The 20,866-nt window shown below is 43.4% G+C and overlaps 1 protein-coding gene across 3 annotated transcripts in view; it reads right to left on the bottom strand.

Moving 5' to 3' along the window:
* Window positions 1–20,866, bottom strand: part of LOC140205303 (doublecortin domain-containing protein 1-like) — a 566,682-nt gene that overhangs the window by 19,389 nt on the left and 526,427 nt on the right. For all 3 annotated transcript variants that reach the window (XR_011887817.1, XM_072272825.1, XM_072272826.1), the window contains one exon: window positions 17,408–17,558. Coding sequence is in view for 2 of the 3 variants with exons in the window: in XM_072272825.1 (XP_072128926.1) it covers window positions 17,408–17,558 (151 nt within the window). In the remaining variant the exon portion in view is untranslated. The remainder of the gene's footprint in view (window positions 1–17,407; window positions 17,559–20,866) is intronic.

The raw sequence follows: 20,866 nt of genomic DNA, 5'->3' as shown, positions 1-20,866 counted from the left end.
CACCGTCTTTGGAGTGGAGACATTTCTCCTCACTTCAGCCCACAAGAGTCATCACACTTCTGCTGCCCAAAACTCACTAAACCTAACCCATACGTCAGAACCAGAATCAGGTTTAATATTACCAGCACGCGGTGAAATTTGTTGACTTTGCAATACATAACAATAGAGAAAAAACTGTGAATTACAGTCAGTATATATAAATAGTTAAATTCAATAAGTAGTGTAAAAATAGAAACAAAAAAAGGTAGTGAGGTAGTGTTTATGGGTTTATTTGTCCATTCAGAAATCGATGGCAGAGGGGAAGAAGCTGTTCCTGAATCATCGAGTGTGTGCCTTCAGGCTCCTGTACCTCCTCCCTGACAGTAGCAATGAGATCAAGTCATGACCTAGGTGATGGGGGTCCTTAATGATGGATGCAATCTCTTTGAAGATGTCCTGGGTACTACGAAGACTAGTGCTCATGATGGAGCTGACTAAGCTTAAAACTCTCTGCAACTTATTTCAATCCTGCGCAGTAGCCTCCCCATACCAGACACTGGAATGAGGGAGGAAACCAGAGCACATGGAGGAAACCTATGAGGTCACAGGGAGAGCGTCTAAATTCATTACAGCAGTGGCGGGAATTGAACCCCAATCGGTGATCGTTGATGCTGTAAAGCAATTACACTAACCACTACACTACCATGCTGCCCCACAGTACAAGGTCTTTATCTTTTATCTTTAATTTTCTTCAAAGAGCAACATGAATGAAATCCACATTTTCTATCACTACAAGGTAGAATGTGTTTCTATCAGGCATCATGTGATGTAGGAAGTCTAATAAAAGGCTTGCTTTTCCAAATTTTTTATTAAGGTCCTTTGATGTATATTTACAATTCCAGGGGAAAGGGAAAGAGCAGTCGATCTTATCTGCACCAGACTGGGATGAGTGCCATGGGCTGCCTGACCTTCTAAAATTTCAAGGCAGCAACTTTCAATTTTCAACAGTCGTATCAGTTTGTCTAAAATAATAGTTTTCCACCGTTGCTGGTAACTTTTACAGACCTTGCCGCTGTGTGCTTGGGTTCCTTTAAGAAATAAACTATTGTGGAGAGCTGAGGTGCAGAAATTTAATCTCGTACACTTGTGTGTATGCCAGCAGAGATTTGAGGTGAAGAGAAAAATGTTATAAGGAAATAATTCAATAATATAATGAGATAATTGAGGTGGGGTGGTGGGGTGTGTGGCAGCCTGAACAGAGGTAATGCATCAAGATAGAGCTGACTGTGCAATTTATTTTCACATTTAGTGCAATTCCAGAGGAGCCCAATACTTCCCAAGGAGTCAGTTTTCCACTAAGTCCAGCCACATTCTACCGGAGCACTATCGAGACTGTCCTGACCTGCTGTGTCACCGTCCGGAATGGGAATTGCAAGGCATCTGACTGCAATGGATTGTGAGGACTGCTGAGAGAATCACCCCCAACACCCCTGCCGTCCAGGACATATCCCAGAAGGTCTGTGTTCGCAGAGCTGTCAGCATTGTCAGGGACCCTGCATCTGTCCCACAGTCTCTTTGACCTCCAGCCATCAGGCAGGAGGTACCGTAGTATGAGAACAAGGATTGGTAGGCTGGGTAACAGCTTCATGCCCCAGGCAGTGAGGCTTCTGAACACCCTGCTATCACCCAGTACACATTATTTATGATAGCACCAGTGGCAATATACTATTGTATATTTAACCATATGTCACATAAGCACTTGATGTCAACTTGCAGATCTACAGAATACATTTTTATTGTCTGTTAATATTATTGTGTAAATATTATTCTATGTGCTGGATGTGATATATGTATTGTGTTTTGCACCTTGTTCCCCGAGGAACATAGTTTTTTTTTGCTGTATGCACATGTACGGTTGAATGACAATAAACTTGAATTTGAACTAATTTGAAAAGATTCGGAAATGTTACTTGATAAAGGTGATTCTTCAGGACAGAGGATGCTATGAAGTTGTTTATCTTCTAAGACCTGAGCACGATTTGTAACTAACCTGAGTCCGTGACTCAAAATGTCCTAAGAGTCATTCAAGGGGGTGAACCCTCGTCAGGAGACAGGCCCGATGGAGTAGCTGCTAGGTCTCTGAAAACCTGTGCCAACCAGCTGGTGGGTGTGTTCAAAGACACTTTCAATCTCTCATTGTTCCCTCTTGGAAGTTCCCACCTGCTTCAAAAGGACAACAATTATAGCAGTGCTCAAGATGAGCAGGCTGAGCTGACTTAATGACATCCAGTAGTGCTCACATCTATGGTGATGAAGTGCTTTGAGAGGTTGGCTATGAATAGAATTAACCCCTGTCTCAGCAAGAAACTGGACCCACTGCAATTTGCATATTGCCATAATAGGTCTACTGTGGATGCAATTTCAATGGCTCTTTCGGAGGAGGAGAAGATGGCCGCACGACGCAGCTTGCGCGGCCACTCCGGTGAATGATATCTGTTATCTGTCAAGTAGGGTGCCGTGCACAATCCTGATTTGATGGAGACAGATGTGAGAGAACGGAGGAACATCTGGAGAAACTTCTGAAATGCCTTTTTCACTGCCGCTGTTACTGTGTGATCCAGAATCTCCGGAGGGAAAGGCCCCGAGTCCTCGACTTTGCTTGTTGCTTGGCGGCCGGGCCAGGGTCGAAACACTCGGCAGAGATGGTGCTCGGTGCTCGGTGACAAAGGGCTACTCGGAGGCTTGAAGTTTTCGGACAGACTTGGAGTCAGCTGTGGTCCGGTGCTTCCAATGCATCGACAGTTGTTGGTGCCTGGAGGTTTATGGCAGAGAGAGTTTCTCCCTTCTGCTGCCTGCTATCAGGGACTATCGGGAGTCGATCGGAACTTTGAGACTTTTTTTTACTGTTCCCATGGTCTGCTCTTTATCAAATTATGGTATTGCTTTGCACTGCTGTAACTATATGTTATAATTATGTGGTCTTGTCAGTGTCAGTCTTTGGTTTGTCCTGTTTTTTCGTGATCTCACTCTGGAGGAACATTGTATCATTTCTTAATGCATGAATGCATTTCTAAATGACAATAAACAAGGACTAAGTGTCATCATAATCTAAACTAATCTAATCTAATCTTTACGTAGACTTGGATTACATGGATTATACAAATACCTATATCAGAATGCTGTTTATTGACTACATCTCAGCGTTTAAGACAATCATTCCCACAGTTCTGATCGAAAAACTCCAGAACTTGGGCCTCTGTACCTCCCTCTGCAACTGGATCCTTGAGTTCCTAACCAGTAGACCACAATCTGTACCAATCGGAAACAGCATCTCCACCTCACTGGCAATCAACACTGGCATACCTCAGGGATGTGTGTTTAGCCAACTTCTACACTCTCTACATCCATGACTGTGTAGCTAGGCACAGCTCAAATGCCATCTATGAATTTGCTGATGATACAACTATTGATGGCAGAACCTCAGTCAGTGATGAGAGGGCGTACAGGAGTGAGACAGATCAGCTGGTTGAGTGGTGTTGCAGCAACGACCTTGCACTGAACGTCAGTAAGACCAAAGAGCTGAATGTGGACATCAGAAAGGATAAGATGTGGAACACACCCCAGTACTCATAGAGGGATCAGAAGTGGAGAGAGTGAGCAATTTTGGGGTCCTGGGTGTCAATATTTTTGAGGATATAACCTGGACCCAACATATCAATGCAGCTACAAAGAAGGCATTCAGTGGCTATATTCCATTAGGAGTTTTGAGAAGATTTGCTATGTCACCAAAAGCACTTGAAAATTTCTACAGATGTACCATGGAGAACATGCTAAATGGCTGCATCACCATCTGGTAGGGGGGCTACTGCACAGGATTGAAGTAAACTGCAGAAGGTCGTAAATTTAGTCAGCTTCATCATGAGCACTGGCCTCCACAGTAACCTGAACATCTTCAAGGAGTGATGTCAGACCCACATCACAGGTCACGCCCTTTTCTCATTGTACCATCAGGAAGGAGGTACAGGAACATGAAGGCACACTTTCAGAAACTCAGGAACAGCTTCTTCCCCTCTACCATCAGATTTCTGAATGGACAATGAACCCAGGAACACTACACACTACTTTTTTATTTCTATCTTTGCACTACTTATTTAATGTAATTATTTAATATACAATGCCTATAAAAAGTATTCGCCTCCCCCTTGGGAGTTTTCATGTTTTATTGTTTTACAACATTGAATCATAGTATATTTAGTTTGGCTTTTTTGACACAGATCAACAGAAAACGACTCCTTTGTGACAAAGTGAAAAACTGATCTCTACAAAGTGATCTAAATCAATTACAAATATAAACCACAAAATAATTGATTGCATAAGTATTCAGCCCCCCCTTAAATATGATACACTAAATCATCACTGGTGCATCCATTTGGTTTTAAAAGTCAAGTAACTAGCTAAATTACTCAAGGTGTTTCAATTGATTGTGGTAAAAATACACCTGTACCTGGAAGGTCCAACCGCTGGTGAATCAGTATCCTGGCAAAATCTACACCATGAAGATGAAAGAACACCACCAGCAACTCCACAAAGAGTTATTGAAAAGCACAAGTCAGGTGATGAATATAAGAAAATTTCCAAGACACTGAATATCTCTTGGAGTACAGTTAAGTCAATCATCAAGAATTGGAAAGGATATGGCATAGCTGTAAATCTGCCTAGAGCAGGCTGTCCTCAAAAACTGAGTGAGGGAGGCTACCAAGAGACCTGTGACAGCTCTGGAGGAGTTACAAGCCGAGTGACTGATCTGGGAGAAACTGCATACAACAACTATTGCCCGGGTGCTTCACCAGTCACAGCTTTATGGGAGAGTGGCAAAGAGAAAACTGTTGAAAAAAAAACTCAAATGAAATCTCGGCAAGAGTTTGCCAGAAGACATGTGGGAGACTCTGAAGTCAGTTGGAAGAAAGTTCTATAATCTGATTAAACCAAAATTGAGCTTTTTGGCCAACAGACTAAATGCTTTGTTTGGCATAAGCCAATCACCACACATCATCAAAAACACACCATCCCTACCATAAGCATGGTGGTGGCTGCATCATGTTGTGGGGATGCTTCACTGCAGCAGGCCCTGGAAGGCCTGTGAGGGTAAAGGGTAAAATGAATACAGCAAAAAACAGGGCAATCCTGCAGGAAAACCTGATGCAGTCTGAAAGAGAATTGCAACTTGGGAGAAGATTTGTTTTCCAGCAAGACAATGATCCCAAGCATAAATCCAAAGCTACACAGGAATGGATTAAAAACAACGAAGTTAATGTCCTGGAGTCGTTAAGTCAGAGTCTAGGCCTCAATTCAATTGAGATTTTGTGGCTGGACTTGAAAAGGCTGTTCACTCATGATCCCCATGCAATCTGACAGAGCTTGAGCAGGTTTGTAAAGAAGTATAGGGAAAATTTGCAGTGTCAAGATGTGCAAAGCTGATAGAGACTTATCAACACAGACTCAAGGCTGTATTTGCTGCCAAAGGTGCATCTACTAAATACTGACTTGAAGGGGGTGAATACTTTTGCAATAAATTATAACTGTAATAAATTTAGACCAATTTGTAGAAATTTGTTTTCACCTTGACATGAAATAGTCTTTTTCTGTTGATTAGTGGTAAAAAAAAACTAAATTAAGTCCACTGTGGTTCAACGTAGTAAAACAATAAAACATGAAAACTTCCACAGGGGGTAAATAATTTTTATAGGAACTATGTATATATTTACTGTAATTCAGTTTTTTCTCTGTTATCATGTATTGTATTGTACTGCTGTTGCACAGTTAACAAATTTCCCGACATATGCCAGTGATATTAAACCTGATTCTGATTAAGTTATACAACCTGGAAACTACTCCTTGGACCCAGTTTACCCATGCTGACCCAGATGAGTCTCTGAGCTAGTCCTGTGTTTGGCCCATATCTCTCTGTATCAGTCTAAATGGGCGCTCTGGTTGTGTAGCGGTTAGCATGACGCTATTACAGATCAGGGTGTTGGAGTTCAAAGTTCATTCCCGATGTCCTCTGTGGATTTTCCCTGGGTGCTCCGTCAGGAAATAGTTCTACTATCCACCAAGTCTGAATGTGAACGATTACACTCCAAACATGGAGTCAAAGAGCCACAGAGCACAGAAACAGGCACTTTGGCCCATGAAGTCTGTGCCATACCGGTCTTCTGCCTACTTTCATCTCCATGCACCTGGACCATATACCTCCAAACCTCTCTCCTCCATGTTACGATCCAAACTTCTGTTAATATTACAATTGAACTCGCATCCACTACCTCTGCTGGCAGCTTGTTCCACATTCACACCACCCTCTGAGTGAAGAAGTTTCCTCTCAGGTTCCACTTAAATATTTCACCTATTACCCTTAATCTATGACCTATAGTTTAGGTCTTACCCAACCTCAGTGAAAAAGTCAGCTTGCACTTACCCTATCTATACCCCTCATAATTTTGTACACCTCTATCAAGTCCTCCTACACTCCAGGGAAAAAAATCCTAACCTATTCAACCTTTCCCTATAACTCAGGTCCTCAAGTCCTGGTAACAACCTTGTAAATTTTCACCACACTCTTTCGATTTTATTGATACCTTTCCTGTAGGTAGGTGACCAAAACAATATGATACTTCAAAAAATTGGCCTCACCAATTTCAGAATCAGAATCAAATTTAATATCACCGTCATGTCATGAAATTTGTCTTTGCTTCAGCTGTAAATCACAATACATAATAATAAAAACTCTACAACTTCTAAAAATTATACAACTTTTATAAATGTATAAAAAATATATGACTTCAACATAACATCCCAATCCCCTATACTCAGTACCCTGATTTATGAAAGCCAGTGTACCAAATCTCTCTTTACGTCCCTGTTTACAGCGCAAAACTCATCCAGAACATTGTGAACATTAGCTGGTCTTTGTGGAATATGCAGTCAGTTCTGAGGTTGCCCAGTCAGGTCTCCTGACATGAGCAGATCGTCCCTTTAAATCCTATCTGAGTGAAGTGTGTTGTGCTCCTAGCTTTTCTGGGGCCTTCCATGCCTGTTTGGGTGTGGAGCTGTGAGATACACTTCACGTAGGTGTGGGCAATATTTGCTGTTATTGGGTGTGCCCCCAAGACCAGGAAAATGCCAGGCTCTGTAATGTAAATGAAGACCGGATCCGCTCAGTCCAATTGCATATTTAAAAGAGAAAGAAAGATTAGATTTATTTGTCACATGTTCATCGGAACATACAGTGAAATGTATCATTTGTGTCAAATCAAATCAGTGAGGATGTGCTGGGCAGTCCACAAGTATCGCCACACTTTTGGAACCAACATAGCATTGTCACCACTCACTGACCCTTACCCGTATGTCTTTGGAATGTGGGAGGAATCTGGAGCACCCAGAGGAAACCCACATGGTCACGGCACGTTTTCACCTGGTAATTCGATTTACTGAGAATGAGATCAAGTTTAAAGATTCGAGATTGTTTAATGTCACTTCCAGTACACAGTGTAAAGGAGAATGAAATAATCGTTACTCCAGATCTGACGCAGCACAAAAAAAAAAATCACAGTAAGGTAAAGAACCCAATAATAAAAAAACACAATAAATAGGCTGATTGTCTGACCATAAAGTGATGCTAGGCACAGGAGTGTCTGTGCATACGATGGCTCTGATAGGAAATGATAAAGCAGTGGGGCAGTGGGTGGAGGAGTTCATCAGTTTTATTGCTTGGGGAAAGTAACTGTTTTTGAGTCTGGTGGTCCTGGCATGGATCACATAAAATTGAAAGTAAACTTTGACAGGATGCTGTTCCTAGGCTTATAATTTTCTACCTAATGCAGCTGAGAGAACCTTATTTTTCAGTGCAGTAGGTAACCTTGTCTTCTCCTGGATCCATGTAAAGTATAACACAATAAAAAGGTACCGATTCACACCACCATTTGATAAATTACGGTCTGCTTTTTACCTTTCATCACAGCTTCGAAATCATTCCCTTTCAGGAGCCCATTATCTCGATTTTTGGCCTCCTTGATAAGTTTTAAAGGGGCTGACTTATGTTTTCAACTCCAATAAATAGAGCCATGTGAAATATTTTGCATACTTTTCCAATAAGAGGAATGTTTATGTCCTGGTTTCAACCTGGTTTCAATGTACAGTTCTGTGCAAAAGTCTAAGGCAAATATATATAGCTAGGTTGCCTAAGACTTTTGCACAGTACTGTAGTAATTTTATGCATTGCACTGTACTGCTGCCACAAAAAAAAACAAATTTCATTACACATGTGAGTGATGATGAACCTGATCCTGATACGGATCTCTATTGTGGACTGAGAGTGGGAAGGGGACAGGGAGAGGGGAATCATGGTTGGGAAAAGGGGAAGGGAGATGGGGGGGAGCGGGAAGCACCAGAGAGACATTCTGTAATGATCAATAAACCAATTGTTTGGAATCAAATGACTTTGCCTGGTGTCTCAGGTTGGGGTATGACTGCACCCGTGCCACTCCACTGCCCCAGCATTTTTTCTCTGCCATCTGTCCTATACCACTACTGAGGCACTCCACCCTTGCCATTCCCAACATCCTCTGCTCCTGCCAGATTTACAAGCTTGCTCTCCGCTCCACATTGAGAAACACGGTACTATGCAAAAAAGTCTTAAGCACCCTAGCTATATATATGAGCCCAAGACTTTTGCACAGTACTGTAAATTTCAAAGTTCAATGTAAATTTATTATCAAAGTCTATGTAGTATATGTCACCATACACTACTTGGATTCATTTTCCTGCAGGCGTTCACAGTAGATACAAAGAAACACAATAGAATCAACGAAAAACTACACACAAGCAAAGATGGACAACCAACACGTGCATTAGAAGACAAACTGTACAACTACAAAAACAAATAATAATAAACAATATTGAGAACATGAGTTGTAGAGTCAGAATATGAGTTGCAAAGTCTATCTGCCAGTTTATCAACCAACCAACCTGGTTAGATTTGCCTCTTTCACATTCCCTTTCTAGTGGTGCTGCCATGTAATCTTACCTCTTCCATTATTGTCACATTAAGGTTACTTTTTGCACTAGCTTTGTTTGCACAACTACATTTTGCACCATTCTACTGTCTACACTCATCGTAGTTACTGTTGCATCCTCACTGTTTACTCTGTAAACTTCAAATGAGCAAGGAATTTCATTACATCCCGGCATCATCCCATGATGTCCCTTCTGCACCTCCTCTGAAGCTTCCACATGCTTCTTATAATGAGGAGACCAGAACTGAATACAATATTCCAGCTGTGGTCTAACCGAAGTTTTTTAGAGCTGCAACATTACCTTGTGCTCTTGAGCTCAATCCCGGACTAATGAAAGCCAGGACACCATATGCCTTCTCAGCCACCCAAACAACAACTTGCACTACAACTTTTGAGGGATCAGTGGATGTGGACCCCAAGTTCCTCCACACTGTTAAGAGCCCTACCATTAACCCTGTCTGTACTCTGCCTTTGAGTTCATCATTCTACTTTTCTGGTCTGAGCTCCATCTGCCAGTTCTCAGCCCAGCTCTGCATCCTGTCAATGTTCTGTTGTAACCTACAACCCTCTGATGAGGCCTCATGTTGGGCGGGTTCGACCATAGATGTAGCATCCTGGCTGTCAGGCACAAGTCAGTATGCAGGCCAGGGCAGCACAATATGGAAAAAGAAAGCTGTTGCCCATGCAGCAGGTTTCCCCGCTCCGTGCAGTTGATGAATCCAAAGGAACGGCGGAGACCGATACAGCTTGGCACCAGCTGCATCACAGGAGTTGCCAGTCAATGTTGAACTCAACATGAAACTTCATAGGGGCTCCCGTTTTGAATTTTTCCTCAGGATTTAATACCAAAGCCTTCCCAGTGATTGGGTATAGCCACGAGGCAGCAGAGGCTTGAGATCAGAGTTTTCCTTCTGCTAGATGAGCTGCTAACCACAGCTGATGAGCCCCATCTGCCCAAAGTGACTGGTTTTAAGGTTCCAGTAACCCACCTTTGCTCCTTCTCCTGCGAAGAGAAATGGTTCTGCCAGGATTAGTAGCTAAGCCACGGGTGAAGGCCAGGAGCTGGATTTGGTTGTCTGAGGGTATTTGAGACGCACACCATTGGGAGCATTTAATAGGTGGGGGAACTTATCTCCACTACCATCCCCGACCATAATAGCCTTAAGGAACCAATGATAAACTTCTACACTGTCCACAACACCACCAACCGTCTTTCTCTTGCGCTACATTTTGGGAGTGGGATGTCATTGAATCAATAGGTTTATAGACTCCAGGTGCACCCCCAGTTTCTCACCAAATCCATGTCCTCACCATCAGTAGTAACAGGGAGCAATGTAGGCTTAGTCTTCCTAAAGTACGACACGATCTCCTTTGTCATACTATTGTTGAGCTGCAGATGATTCAGCTTGCATCATTTGCCAAAGTCCTCCTCAAAGACACAATATTTATTGTCCATCCTCCCTTTATACACCCAACTATTGCTGAGACATCAGAGAATTTCTGCAGATGACATGACTCAGTGTCGTATCTAAAGTCCAACGTATACAGTGTAAACCTCCATAGACTTCATAATTTCATACCCACAGACTTCAGAAATACAAGAGATCCTGCTAGAAATCCAGAGTTGACATCATCATCATCATTATAGAAACATAGAAAACCTACAGAGTTGTGCCAAACCTACCTTAGAAATTACTAGGCTTACCTATAGCCTTCTATTTTTCTAAGCTCCATGTACCGATCCAAAAGTCTCTTTAAAGACCCTATCGTATCTGCCTCCACCACCATTGCTGGCAGCCCATTCCACGCACTGACCACTCTCTGAGTAAAAACCTTACTCCTGACATCTCCTCTGTACCTACTCCCCAGCACCTTAAACCTGTGTCCTCTTGTGGCAACCACTTCAGCCCTGGGGGGAAAAGCCTCTGACTGTCCACACGATCTATGCCTCTCATCATCTTATATACCTCTATCAGGTCACCTCTCATCCTCTGTCGCTCCAAGGAGAAAAGGCCGAGATCACTCAACCTATTCTCATAAGGCATGCTCCCCAATCCAGGCAACATCCTTGCAATGATTCTGATTATGTGCCATGTCACATGATCAGAATCAGAATCAGGTTTAATATCATCGACATTTGTCATGAAATTTGTTAACTTGGCGGCAGCAGTACAATGCAACACATGATAAATGCAGGAAAAAATAAATAAATGCTAAGTACGTTAAATAGTTAAATTTAAAACTAGTAGTGTAAAAACAAAAATAATAAAAAACGCGAGATAGTGTTCATGGGTTCAATGTCCATTTAGGAATCGTATGGCAGAGGGGAAGAAGCGGTTCCTGAATTGCTGAGTGTGTGCCTTCAGGCTTCTGTACCTCCTCCCTGACAGTAACAATGTGAAGAGGGCACATCCTGGGTGATGGGTGTCCTTAATAATGGACACCGCCTTTCTGAGGCAATCTTGGTCTCAAATCCAGAGTAACATGTACAAAATGGTTGAGGAACTCAGCAGATCTGGCAGTATCTAAGGAGAGGAATAAACAGTCAGTGTTCTGGGCTGAGATCCTTCATTAGGACTGGAAAAGAAAGGGAAGGAGCCAGAAAAAAGAAAATAGGGAGGGGGTAGAGTACATAATGGCAGGTGATAGGTGAAGCCAGGTGAGGGAGAAGGCAGGTGGATGGTGGGGGGGGTGGGGGAGGGCGAGTTGAAGTGAGAAGCTGGGAGGTGATAGGTGGAAAGGGTAAAGGGTTGAAGAAGAAAGAATCTGATAGGAGAAGAGAGTGGACCTTGGGTGAAAGGGAAGGAGGAGGGACACAAGAGGGGGCTGATGGGCAGGTGAGGAGAAGAGAAGAGGTAAGAAAGGAGACTACAACCTCTAGGTTATCCTCGAAGAGGGATGAATAAGATCTATGAGCCTTGTTTGCTTTCTATGGCGCAGCTAGTGAACAGATTCAATTTAAAATGTAAATGTAAGTAATGGGAAAGAAGTAATCAACGTAGTGTAGCTGCTTCAGCACTGCCCAAAGGCATGCATTGCACTGATGTGATTAATTTTGGAAGCTTGCCAAAAGGTAATGCAATTTATATGGGGCTTGCTTATTCCTGAGTTTGACACTGCATATTTATAAATGAGTACTGATGGAAGTTCATCCATTGCTTCTGTTGAGATTGAGATCTCCCTTATCAGCCATCAAAACAACAGCAATCACAGTCATGTACGGAAAATATTGAGTAGACTACATTACCATGGTGATAACAGCTTCTGTTCTCGTGCAATAGCATGCGCTAGATTGCTGCTTCAGTGTTATCTGCCTCCTTTCATAACATCTTGGTCTGAATTATCAAGGTTGATAAAGAAGGTGGCATGTCCCGTCTGGGTAGCCTCCAACTTCCTTCTCCCCCCACCTTTTTATTCTGGCATCTTCCCCTTCCTTTCCAGACTTGATGAAGAGTCTCACCCCAAAAGGTTGACTCTTTATTCATTTCCAGAGATGCTGCCTGAAATGCTGAGTTCCTCCAGTATTTTGTGTGTGTTGCTCTGAATTTCCAGCATCTGCAGAATTTCTTGTATTTATAGATTGCTGTTCCACTGCTTGAGAGCTGTACAAAATGATGGTTGGCCTCCACATGGAGTACAGTTTCGGACACCACACTACGGGAAGGTCACAACCCTCCCTTAAGGAGGTGGATTTCCTTAATGGGGAATGCCTGTACATTGTCTGTTTAATGAGGGGAGGCTGATACAAGAGCAGCCACCACACAGTCCTTGTCAGGGTCCACTGGCACGGAGTGCAAGACGACTGGGGACCCTTCACTGTTGCAGCCTTCTGCTATGCTTTGTAACACCAAAACTAATCAAAAGAACACAGGCACCCAGGGATAATGTGTGCTTTGTTTCTACTTTGAGCGAGTTCCTTACATATGACGTGGTTGTGCAATGATGTATGTCATTCATGCACTTTTAAGTATAATCCATCATGCATTGTATAAATAACAAAGGATGTTTAATCAAACAATGTATTTACAATATGACTCAGATATTACTGAAATATTAAATACACAACACTCCTCCCTGCTTAGTTATAAGCTCCAACTCAATATAGAATGTGTGTATGTGTATATATGTATGTGTATATATACACACACACACACACACACAGAGTATATATATATTGCACTGTATAGACATCCACAGCACAGTAAATTTTCCATTGTCCCATTCAGGTCTAAAGATTTAATTGCTCTGGAGGATTCCTTACACTTGTGGGACAACATGTTTCCTGACAAGAGGAGGTCGCTCTGCACGGCAGATGAGACTTGTGGCTGTGAAACCGTCTCAGTTTCTGGAGCCTCCTCCATGCTGATTGTAGGAGTTGACTCTGGGACTGCAAGAAATGGTTCTGACAGCTCCAGATAAGGACTGCTTGTCCAGGATTGAAACATTGAACCTTCTTGTTTGAGGAGACAATTTCTCTCAGCTGTTTGAACTGCATTCTCCTTCTGAGACTGGGTTTGAGGAGATCCAAGCATGGGCACAAGGGACAACCCAGGAACAGCGTAGCCGGTGAGTTGTTGGTTGGGGAGTGTGCTTCATTGCAATATGCAAGGAGGAAATTGGCGAGCTTCTGATTCAGTGTCAGCATAGTGTGTTCTGCTGATATTATCCACAGTGCGTTCTTTAAGTTCTGAGCAAACCTTTCCCCCAACCCATTTGTAGCTGGGTGGTATGGTGCTGATGCAAAATGTCTTATTATATACATTTTCAGGAATGACTGAAACTGTTCCACCACACACTGTGGCCCATTGTCACTGAATAAATGTTCTGGATCACCAGTCCTTGAGAAGAGTTTTCTCAACACCTCTGCAGTGCGAGAGGCTGTGGCGGAGTCTATTGGGAGCACCTCTGGCCACTCTGCAGCTACATCCACTACTACCAAGAAATTTGTGCCCGTGAACGGTCCAGCAAAATCCACACGAATTCTCTGCTAGGACAATGCAGGCCCTTCCCAGGGATAAAGAGGTGCTACTCTTGGCATCTTCTGGACATGCTGGCATCCCAAACACTGTATGGCAAGCTGCTTGATCTGCTGATCTATTCCAGGCCCCTAGACAAAACTTCCAAGCCAATAGTTTCACTTTGATCATGCCGAGGTGACTGGCATGTAGCTCCTCCAACACTTTAGCTCTCAGCTTGAATGGTACAACAATCTTCAATCCTCTCCCAAGTTGATCCTGGTGCTGGTAAAAACAGGGGAACTGGGATCTCTGCTGCATATTCCAGACTTTTTGCGTGAGTGACCGTGTAGATGTGAGACAGCGTGGGGTCTTTTCTAGTTTCCTTTTGGATAATCTCTGCCTCAATAGGAAGACTTTCAATTTGCTTTAGGAGAATATGTCAAGGGGAGTGTCATCTTTTGTAAAATATTTAGGTGTTTCCTTTTCCATCGGAAAACAGGACAATCCAACAGCTTATGTGTCCTCTTGAATTTGATCTTGTGATTGTGTCCTCCAGGAAACAGAGCCCATCTCTGCATTCCTGCTGCTGCTGTTAGTGGAACACCCTTCTGTGAATTGAAAATGGACACTAGTGGTTGATGATCAGTAACAAAGGTAAACTTTCTCCCATACAGGTACGGGTTGAAATGTTTTACACCCCAAGCCAGAGTCAAGGCCTCTCTGTCAATCTGTGTGTCATTTTTCTCTGCATTGGTAAGGGAACACGATACAAAGGCACTTTCATCACTTATACTTATCACATACGCCACTTATATCATAAGGTGAGGCATCACAGCCAAATTTCACTGAACAATGTGGATGATGTGAGAGGACAGAGTCTGATGTTATCATTCCCTTTGCCTCTTGAAAAAGCACTTCACAATGCTTTGTCCTTTGCCATTTTCCCCCGATCTGTAGCAATGAGTTCGGGAGGTGGAACACTGTAGCCAGGTTTAGCAGGAGCCTGTAATACTATTGACAATCCTAACAAGGATTGCAACTGTGACACATCCTTTGGCCTTGGGGTATCCACCATTGCATGAATTTTCTCAGCACACTTGGGTAATGTTTGGTATGATCTCAGTAAGGAATGCTTCATTTAAAGAATTCATACTTGTTGTGTTGTGCTCTGAGCCCATAATCTTCTAATCTTTTTAACACTGCCTTGAGATTTTGGAGATGTTCCTAATCACCTTTACCAGTAACAATGATGTCATCCAGGTAACACTGAGTGTCTGGGCAGCTTTGCAGCACCTGGTGCTTAGCTCTCTGCCAGAGTGCAGGCGCAGATGCTACTTCAAAAATAAGCCTATTATAGCAATAAAGCACGCTGTGTGTGTTTGTGGTGAGAAACTTTGGCATCTTCTTCCATCTCCATCTGTAGGGAGGCCTGAGCTAAGTCCACTTTGCTGAAGTGTCTTCTTCTAGAAAGGTTTGGAAAGATATCCTCTGTCCTGGGCAGAGGGTATTGATCTACTTTCACAACCGGGTTGCTGGTGACCGTAAAATCACCACAGATCCTAACAGACTCATTCTTCTTGGCTACTGGGACCACTGGCATTGCCTATGGGCTCCACTCAAACTTGGAAAGACTTCTTTCAGCCTCCACACGATCCAGCTTGCTGGCCACTTTATCACGGATGTTATAAGGAACAGGATGGGCTTTGTAAAACTTGGGTGTGGCATTTTCATTTAATACTATTTTGCTCTTGAAAGTGTTGATCTTTCCGATGTAGCCAGTCATTTCTGCTTTTTCTTTTATGTATTGTTATTATTGTCACTCAATGCTCACTGCTTATGAACCTGTGAATTTTGTCTGTTGTCTCCCTTCTTTTAACTTGAGGGTCTCACTGCTGTACCAAAGAGACATGTGCTGTGACGTTTTTTTTAACTTGAATGTCTCACTACGCTTTTAACAGATTGGTAGTTGTCTTGGGTTCATTCTAAAACTTAGTCATCGCCTCTGTTATGTTTTGAAAATTTAAAACTGATTGAAGGAGAAACATGATGGCTCAGGGATAACAAGTACTTCGGTTTTACTTCTTGTGAGGTGCTCAGATATGACATGGTGGCGAGATGACACATGTCATTCCCGTACTGAATTATGTAAACAACAAATTATGCTTAATCAAAAATATATTTACAATATTACTCAAATATTAAATACACAACACCTTCCTCTGTCTTCACTGCCATTCAGATGTGTCATCCTCTTCTGCCAGCTCTACTGCTGAGGTCTTCATTGGATCATTCTTTGTCTGACCTTGACCTTATTAGCATGCGTGAAAACACCAGGAGCTAAACTCCATGACAGCATCACTCTTGGGATCTCAGAAGCGCACAAGACTCTCCAACACAACAAGGAGATGATCCTCAGAGACGTGATCACACACTACCAGTCCTGATGAAGGGTCTCATCCCAAAACATTTCCACAGATGCTGTCAGACCTACCGAGTTCCTATGGTATTTTGTGTGTATTGCACTACAGGAGGGATGCGGTGGCGTTGGATTGAGAACATTTACTTGGACTATTGAGCTCAGTTCTGGTCACCTCATTATAGAAAGGATTGAGAAGCTCTAGAGAGAGCGCAGAAGAAATTTACCAGACTGCTGCTTGGATTAGAGAGCATGTCTTATGAGGATAAGCTGAGGCAAGCTGGAGCTTTTCTCTTTTGAGAGGATGATGAGAGGTGACTTGACAGAGGTGTACAAGATGATAAGAGACATAGATAAAATGGATAGCTAGAGAGCTTTTCTCAAAGCAGGAATAATATTTCAGCATTTCAAAAGGTGGTTTGGAGAGGTACTGTGCACTGATAACACACACAAGATGTAGGAACAGAATTAGGCCATTCAACCCCAGTGTGTCTGCTCCCCCATTCCATTATGACTGATTTATTATCCCTCTCAACCCCATTCTCCTGCATTCTCCCCGTAACCTTTGATACACTTACTAATCAAGAATCTATTAACCTCCACTTTAAATATACCCCATGACTTGGCCTCCACTGCCATCTGTGGCAACAAATTCCACAGATTCACCACCCTCTGGCTAAAGAAATTCTACCTTATTTCTGTTCAAATTATCTCATTCTCATGGTCATGAATTGTTTAAAATAAAAGTGTATTATAACCAAAAACGTAGTAATTATACATTAGGCCATGTCATGTGTCTGATTTAAGCTCTTTAAGTTGAAACGTGTGTGTGCACAGACTATCAATTAGTGTGCCAGACAATATAAAGCAGGCTTTATATTCCCTGTTCTGGCTGATAAAGCCCATTAATTTAAGGGGCAATGTGTATGTCAGCACTATTTTTCATCAGCTCTGCAGCACGTACAGGATATCGATATAGTACCAACCTGCGCTGGTCAGGAATGGCTCCCCCTGGGAGACGCACACCAACGTGTCTCGTTCTATTCTTTCCCACGAGGTGATCTGCTCTCCATCAGGACTGAACAGAATTTTGGCTGCAGACCTCAGCTTCAGCTGCATTGTGCAGCTCTCCAGCAGCTAGGGAAAGCAAAAACAACTCTAAATACACACCACCATGACCAGGGATGGCAAACAAGTAACAGAATTAACGCGCACAAAATGCTGGAGGAACTCAGCAGGTCAGGCATCTTCTATACAGAGGAATAAACAGTCAACATTTCAGACTAAGACCCTTCATAATGACTGGAAGGGAATGGGGCAGAGGACAGAAGAAGAAGGTTGGGGGGAGGGGAGGAAGTCCAGGCTGGCAAGTGACCAGGTGAGACCAGCTGAGGGGGAGGGGATGAACTAAGAAGCTGGGAAGTAATAGGTGGAAAATGTAAAGGGCTGAAGATGAAGGAATCTGATAGGAGGGGAGAGTGGAAGGGAAGGAAGAAGGGCGCTAGAGGGAGGTGAGGAGAAGAGAAGGGGTAAGGGTTGAGCCAGAGTGTTAATGGAGAGGAGAGAAGGGGGAGGGGGGGAAAGAAATGAGATTTCTTCATTTAGGCGGTTAGAGAAATAAATGTTCGTGGCATCATGTTGGAGGCTACCCAGACAGAATATGTTTCTCTAACCTGAGAGTGGATTTATCATGGAAGTAGAGGAGGTGGTGGACCGACATGTCAGAATGCAAATAGGAAGGGGAATTAAAATGGGTGGTCACCAGGACATCTCACTTGTTGAAGTGGATGGAGCAAAGGTGCATTTTATGGTAATATTTCAGAAGCGACACATGGCAGCACGGTAGTTTAGTGGCTAGCGTCAACAACCTGGGAACAATTCCCACCACTGTCTATAAGAAGTTTGTACATTCTCCCCATGACCACATGAGTTTCCTGCGGGTGCTTGGCTTCCTCCCACGTTACAAAGATATATGGGTTAGGGTGAGTAAGTTGTGGGTTTGTTATGTTGGCACTGGAAGCATGGCGACTTTTGAAGGCAACCCCCCAAATTACAAATATGTCTCAATGTTGAGAAGTAATGTTACAAATAAAACAAAGCTTCCTTTAGGTCATGCACTGTCATTTTCCAACAAGGGAATAGCATCATGTTTGACTCAAGTGACCGTAATACTACTACCTCAGTATTCGGTTCCACTGCATTTCCTCAGAAAATGAAGGAACCCATCAAGACTTGGACCAGACCAAAGAATGGGTTGGTAAGTAACAACCAACATTTACAGTAAAAAAGCGCCAGGCAATCATCATCCCCAACATGACAAAAATTAACCATCCTTCCATAAGGCACATACAAAATGCTGGAGGAACTCAGCAGGCCAGGCAGCATTTATGGAAAAAAGGAGCAGTTGACATTTCAGGCTGAAACCCTTCGGCAGGACTGGAGGAAAAAAAGCTGAGGAGTAGATTTGAAAGGTGGGGGAGGGGAGTGATAGGTGAAACTTGGAGGGGGAGGGATGAAGCAAAGAGCTGGGGGGTTGATTGGTGGAAAAGACAGAAGGCCATGGAAGAAAGAAGAAGAGGGGGGAAGAGAACCAGAGGGAGGCAATGGGTGGGCAAGGAAACAAGGTGAGGGAGAGAAAAGGGGATGGGAAATGGAGGGGGGGGTGCTGGTGGAAGGCATTACCAGAAATTTGAAAAATCAATGTTCATACCATCAGGTTGGAGGCTACCCAAACAGAACATAAGATGTTGTTCCTCCAACCTAAGTGTGGCCTCATCATGACAGTGGAGGAGGCCATGGATGGACATATCAGAATGGGAATGGGAAGTGGAATTAAAATGGGTGGCCACTGAGAGATCCCACTTTTTCTGATAGACAGAGCATAGGTGCTTGCCGAAGTGGTTTCCCAATCTATGTTGGGTCTCACCGATACTCAAGAGGCCATACCTGGAGCACGGAACACAGTATATGACCCCAATAGACTCACGGGTGAAGTGTTGCCTCACCTGGAAGGACTGCTTAGGGCCCTGAATGGTAGTGAGGGAGAAAGTGTAGCACTTGTTCCGCTTGCAAGGATAAGTGCCAGGAGGGAGATCAGTGGGGAGGGATGAATGGACAAGGGAGTCACGTAGGGAACGATCCCTGTAGAAAGCAGAAAGTGGGGGGGAGGGAAAGATGTGTTTGGTGGTGGGATCCCGATGGAGGTGGCAGAAGTTTTGAAGAATTGTGTGCTGGATGCGGAGGCTGGTGGGGTGGTAGGTGATGCTGGACGCAGAGGCTATCCTTAACATCATCATCACTGGGAATCCGACCACCAACATACTCGGGGTCACCAATGACTAGAAACAAACACTATGGCTACAAAATCCAGTTAGACATGATTCATCATCATCATCATCACGTGTCGTGTCACGTGACATGTGCGATCATGATCTTTCCATGACCATGATTGTTCTTGGCAAATTTTTCTATGGAAAGTGGTTTTCCATTGCCTTCTACTGGGCAGTGTCTTTAGAAGATGTGTGTTCTCAGCAATTACCAATACTCTTCAGAGATTGTCTGGCTGGCATTAGTGGGCATATAACCAGGCCTTGTGATGTGCACCAGCTGCTTATACGACAATCCATGACCTGCTCTCATGGCTTCATGTGACCCTGATTGGTGGGGCTAAGCAGGGGCTACATCTTGCCCAAGGGCGAGCTTCAGGCTAGTGGAGGGAAGGAGTGCCTTACACCTCCTTTGGTAGAGACATATCTCCATCCCACCACCTGAGAGATGACTATCCTGAGACAAGTGACTCAACTGCTGAGACTCCAAATCCCTTTTCATCAACTATATGAAAAGAGTCAGAAGTATGATAGAACATTGTTTGCTGGCTGGATGAGAACAGCTCTGAAGAAATGGGATACATGCAAGGCAAAAAAAAAGATTAAAGTTTAGTCTTATTTGTCACATGTACGTCAAAACATACAGTGAAATTTGTCATTTGAATCAACGATGAACACAATCCAAATATGTGCTGGGGGCAGCCCACAAGTGTCGCCATGCTTCTGGCACCAACATAGCATGCCCATAACTCACTAACCATAGCCCATATGTCTTTGGAATGTGGAAGAAAAACAGATCACCCAGACGAAATCCAGAAGACCATGGGGAGACTTACAGATAGTGAGGGGAATTGAACCTCAGTGAATCCCTGTCACTGTAAATCATAATGCTAACCGCTAGGCTACTGTGCCTCCAGGTTCCAGTATTTGCCATCTCTAGTGTGGCTACATCATAATTAATATGAAATTACGTTACAGATGACTCCTTTTCCACAGGCTAAATAGCTGCTGTGTACACTGACCAGAGCCATAGCTGACTCAGACAGTAATCTTTGTTACTCTGTTTACAGTTGATGCCGATGGACGATGTACTGTATATCGTCCACTGTCACAGGTAAT

Source organism: Mobula birostris, chromosome 11 (genome assembly GCF_030028105.1).
Source record: "Mobula birostris isolate sMobBir1 chromosome 11, sMobBir1.hap1, whole genome shotgun sequence".
NCBI classification, from domain to species: Eukaryota; Metazoa; Chordata; class Chondrichthyes; order Myliobatiformes; family Myliobatidae; genus Mobula; species Mobula birostris.
The sequence above is the reverse complement of the archived record's forward strand: the minus strand, read 5'-3'. Positions and strand labels throughout refer to the sequence as shown.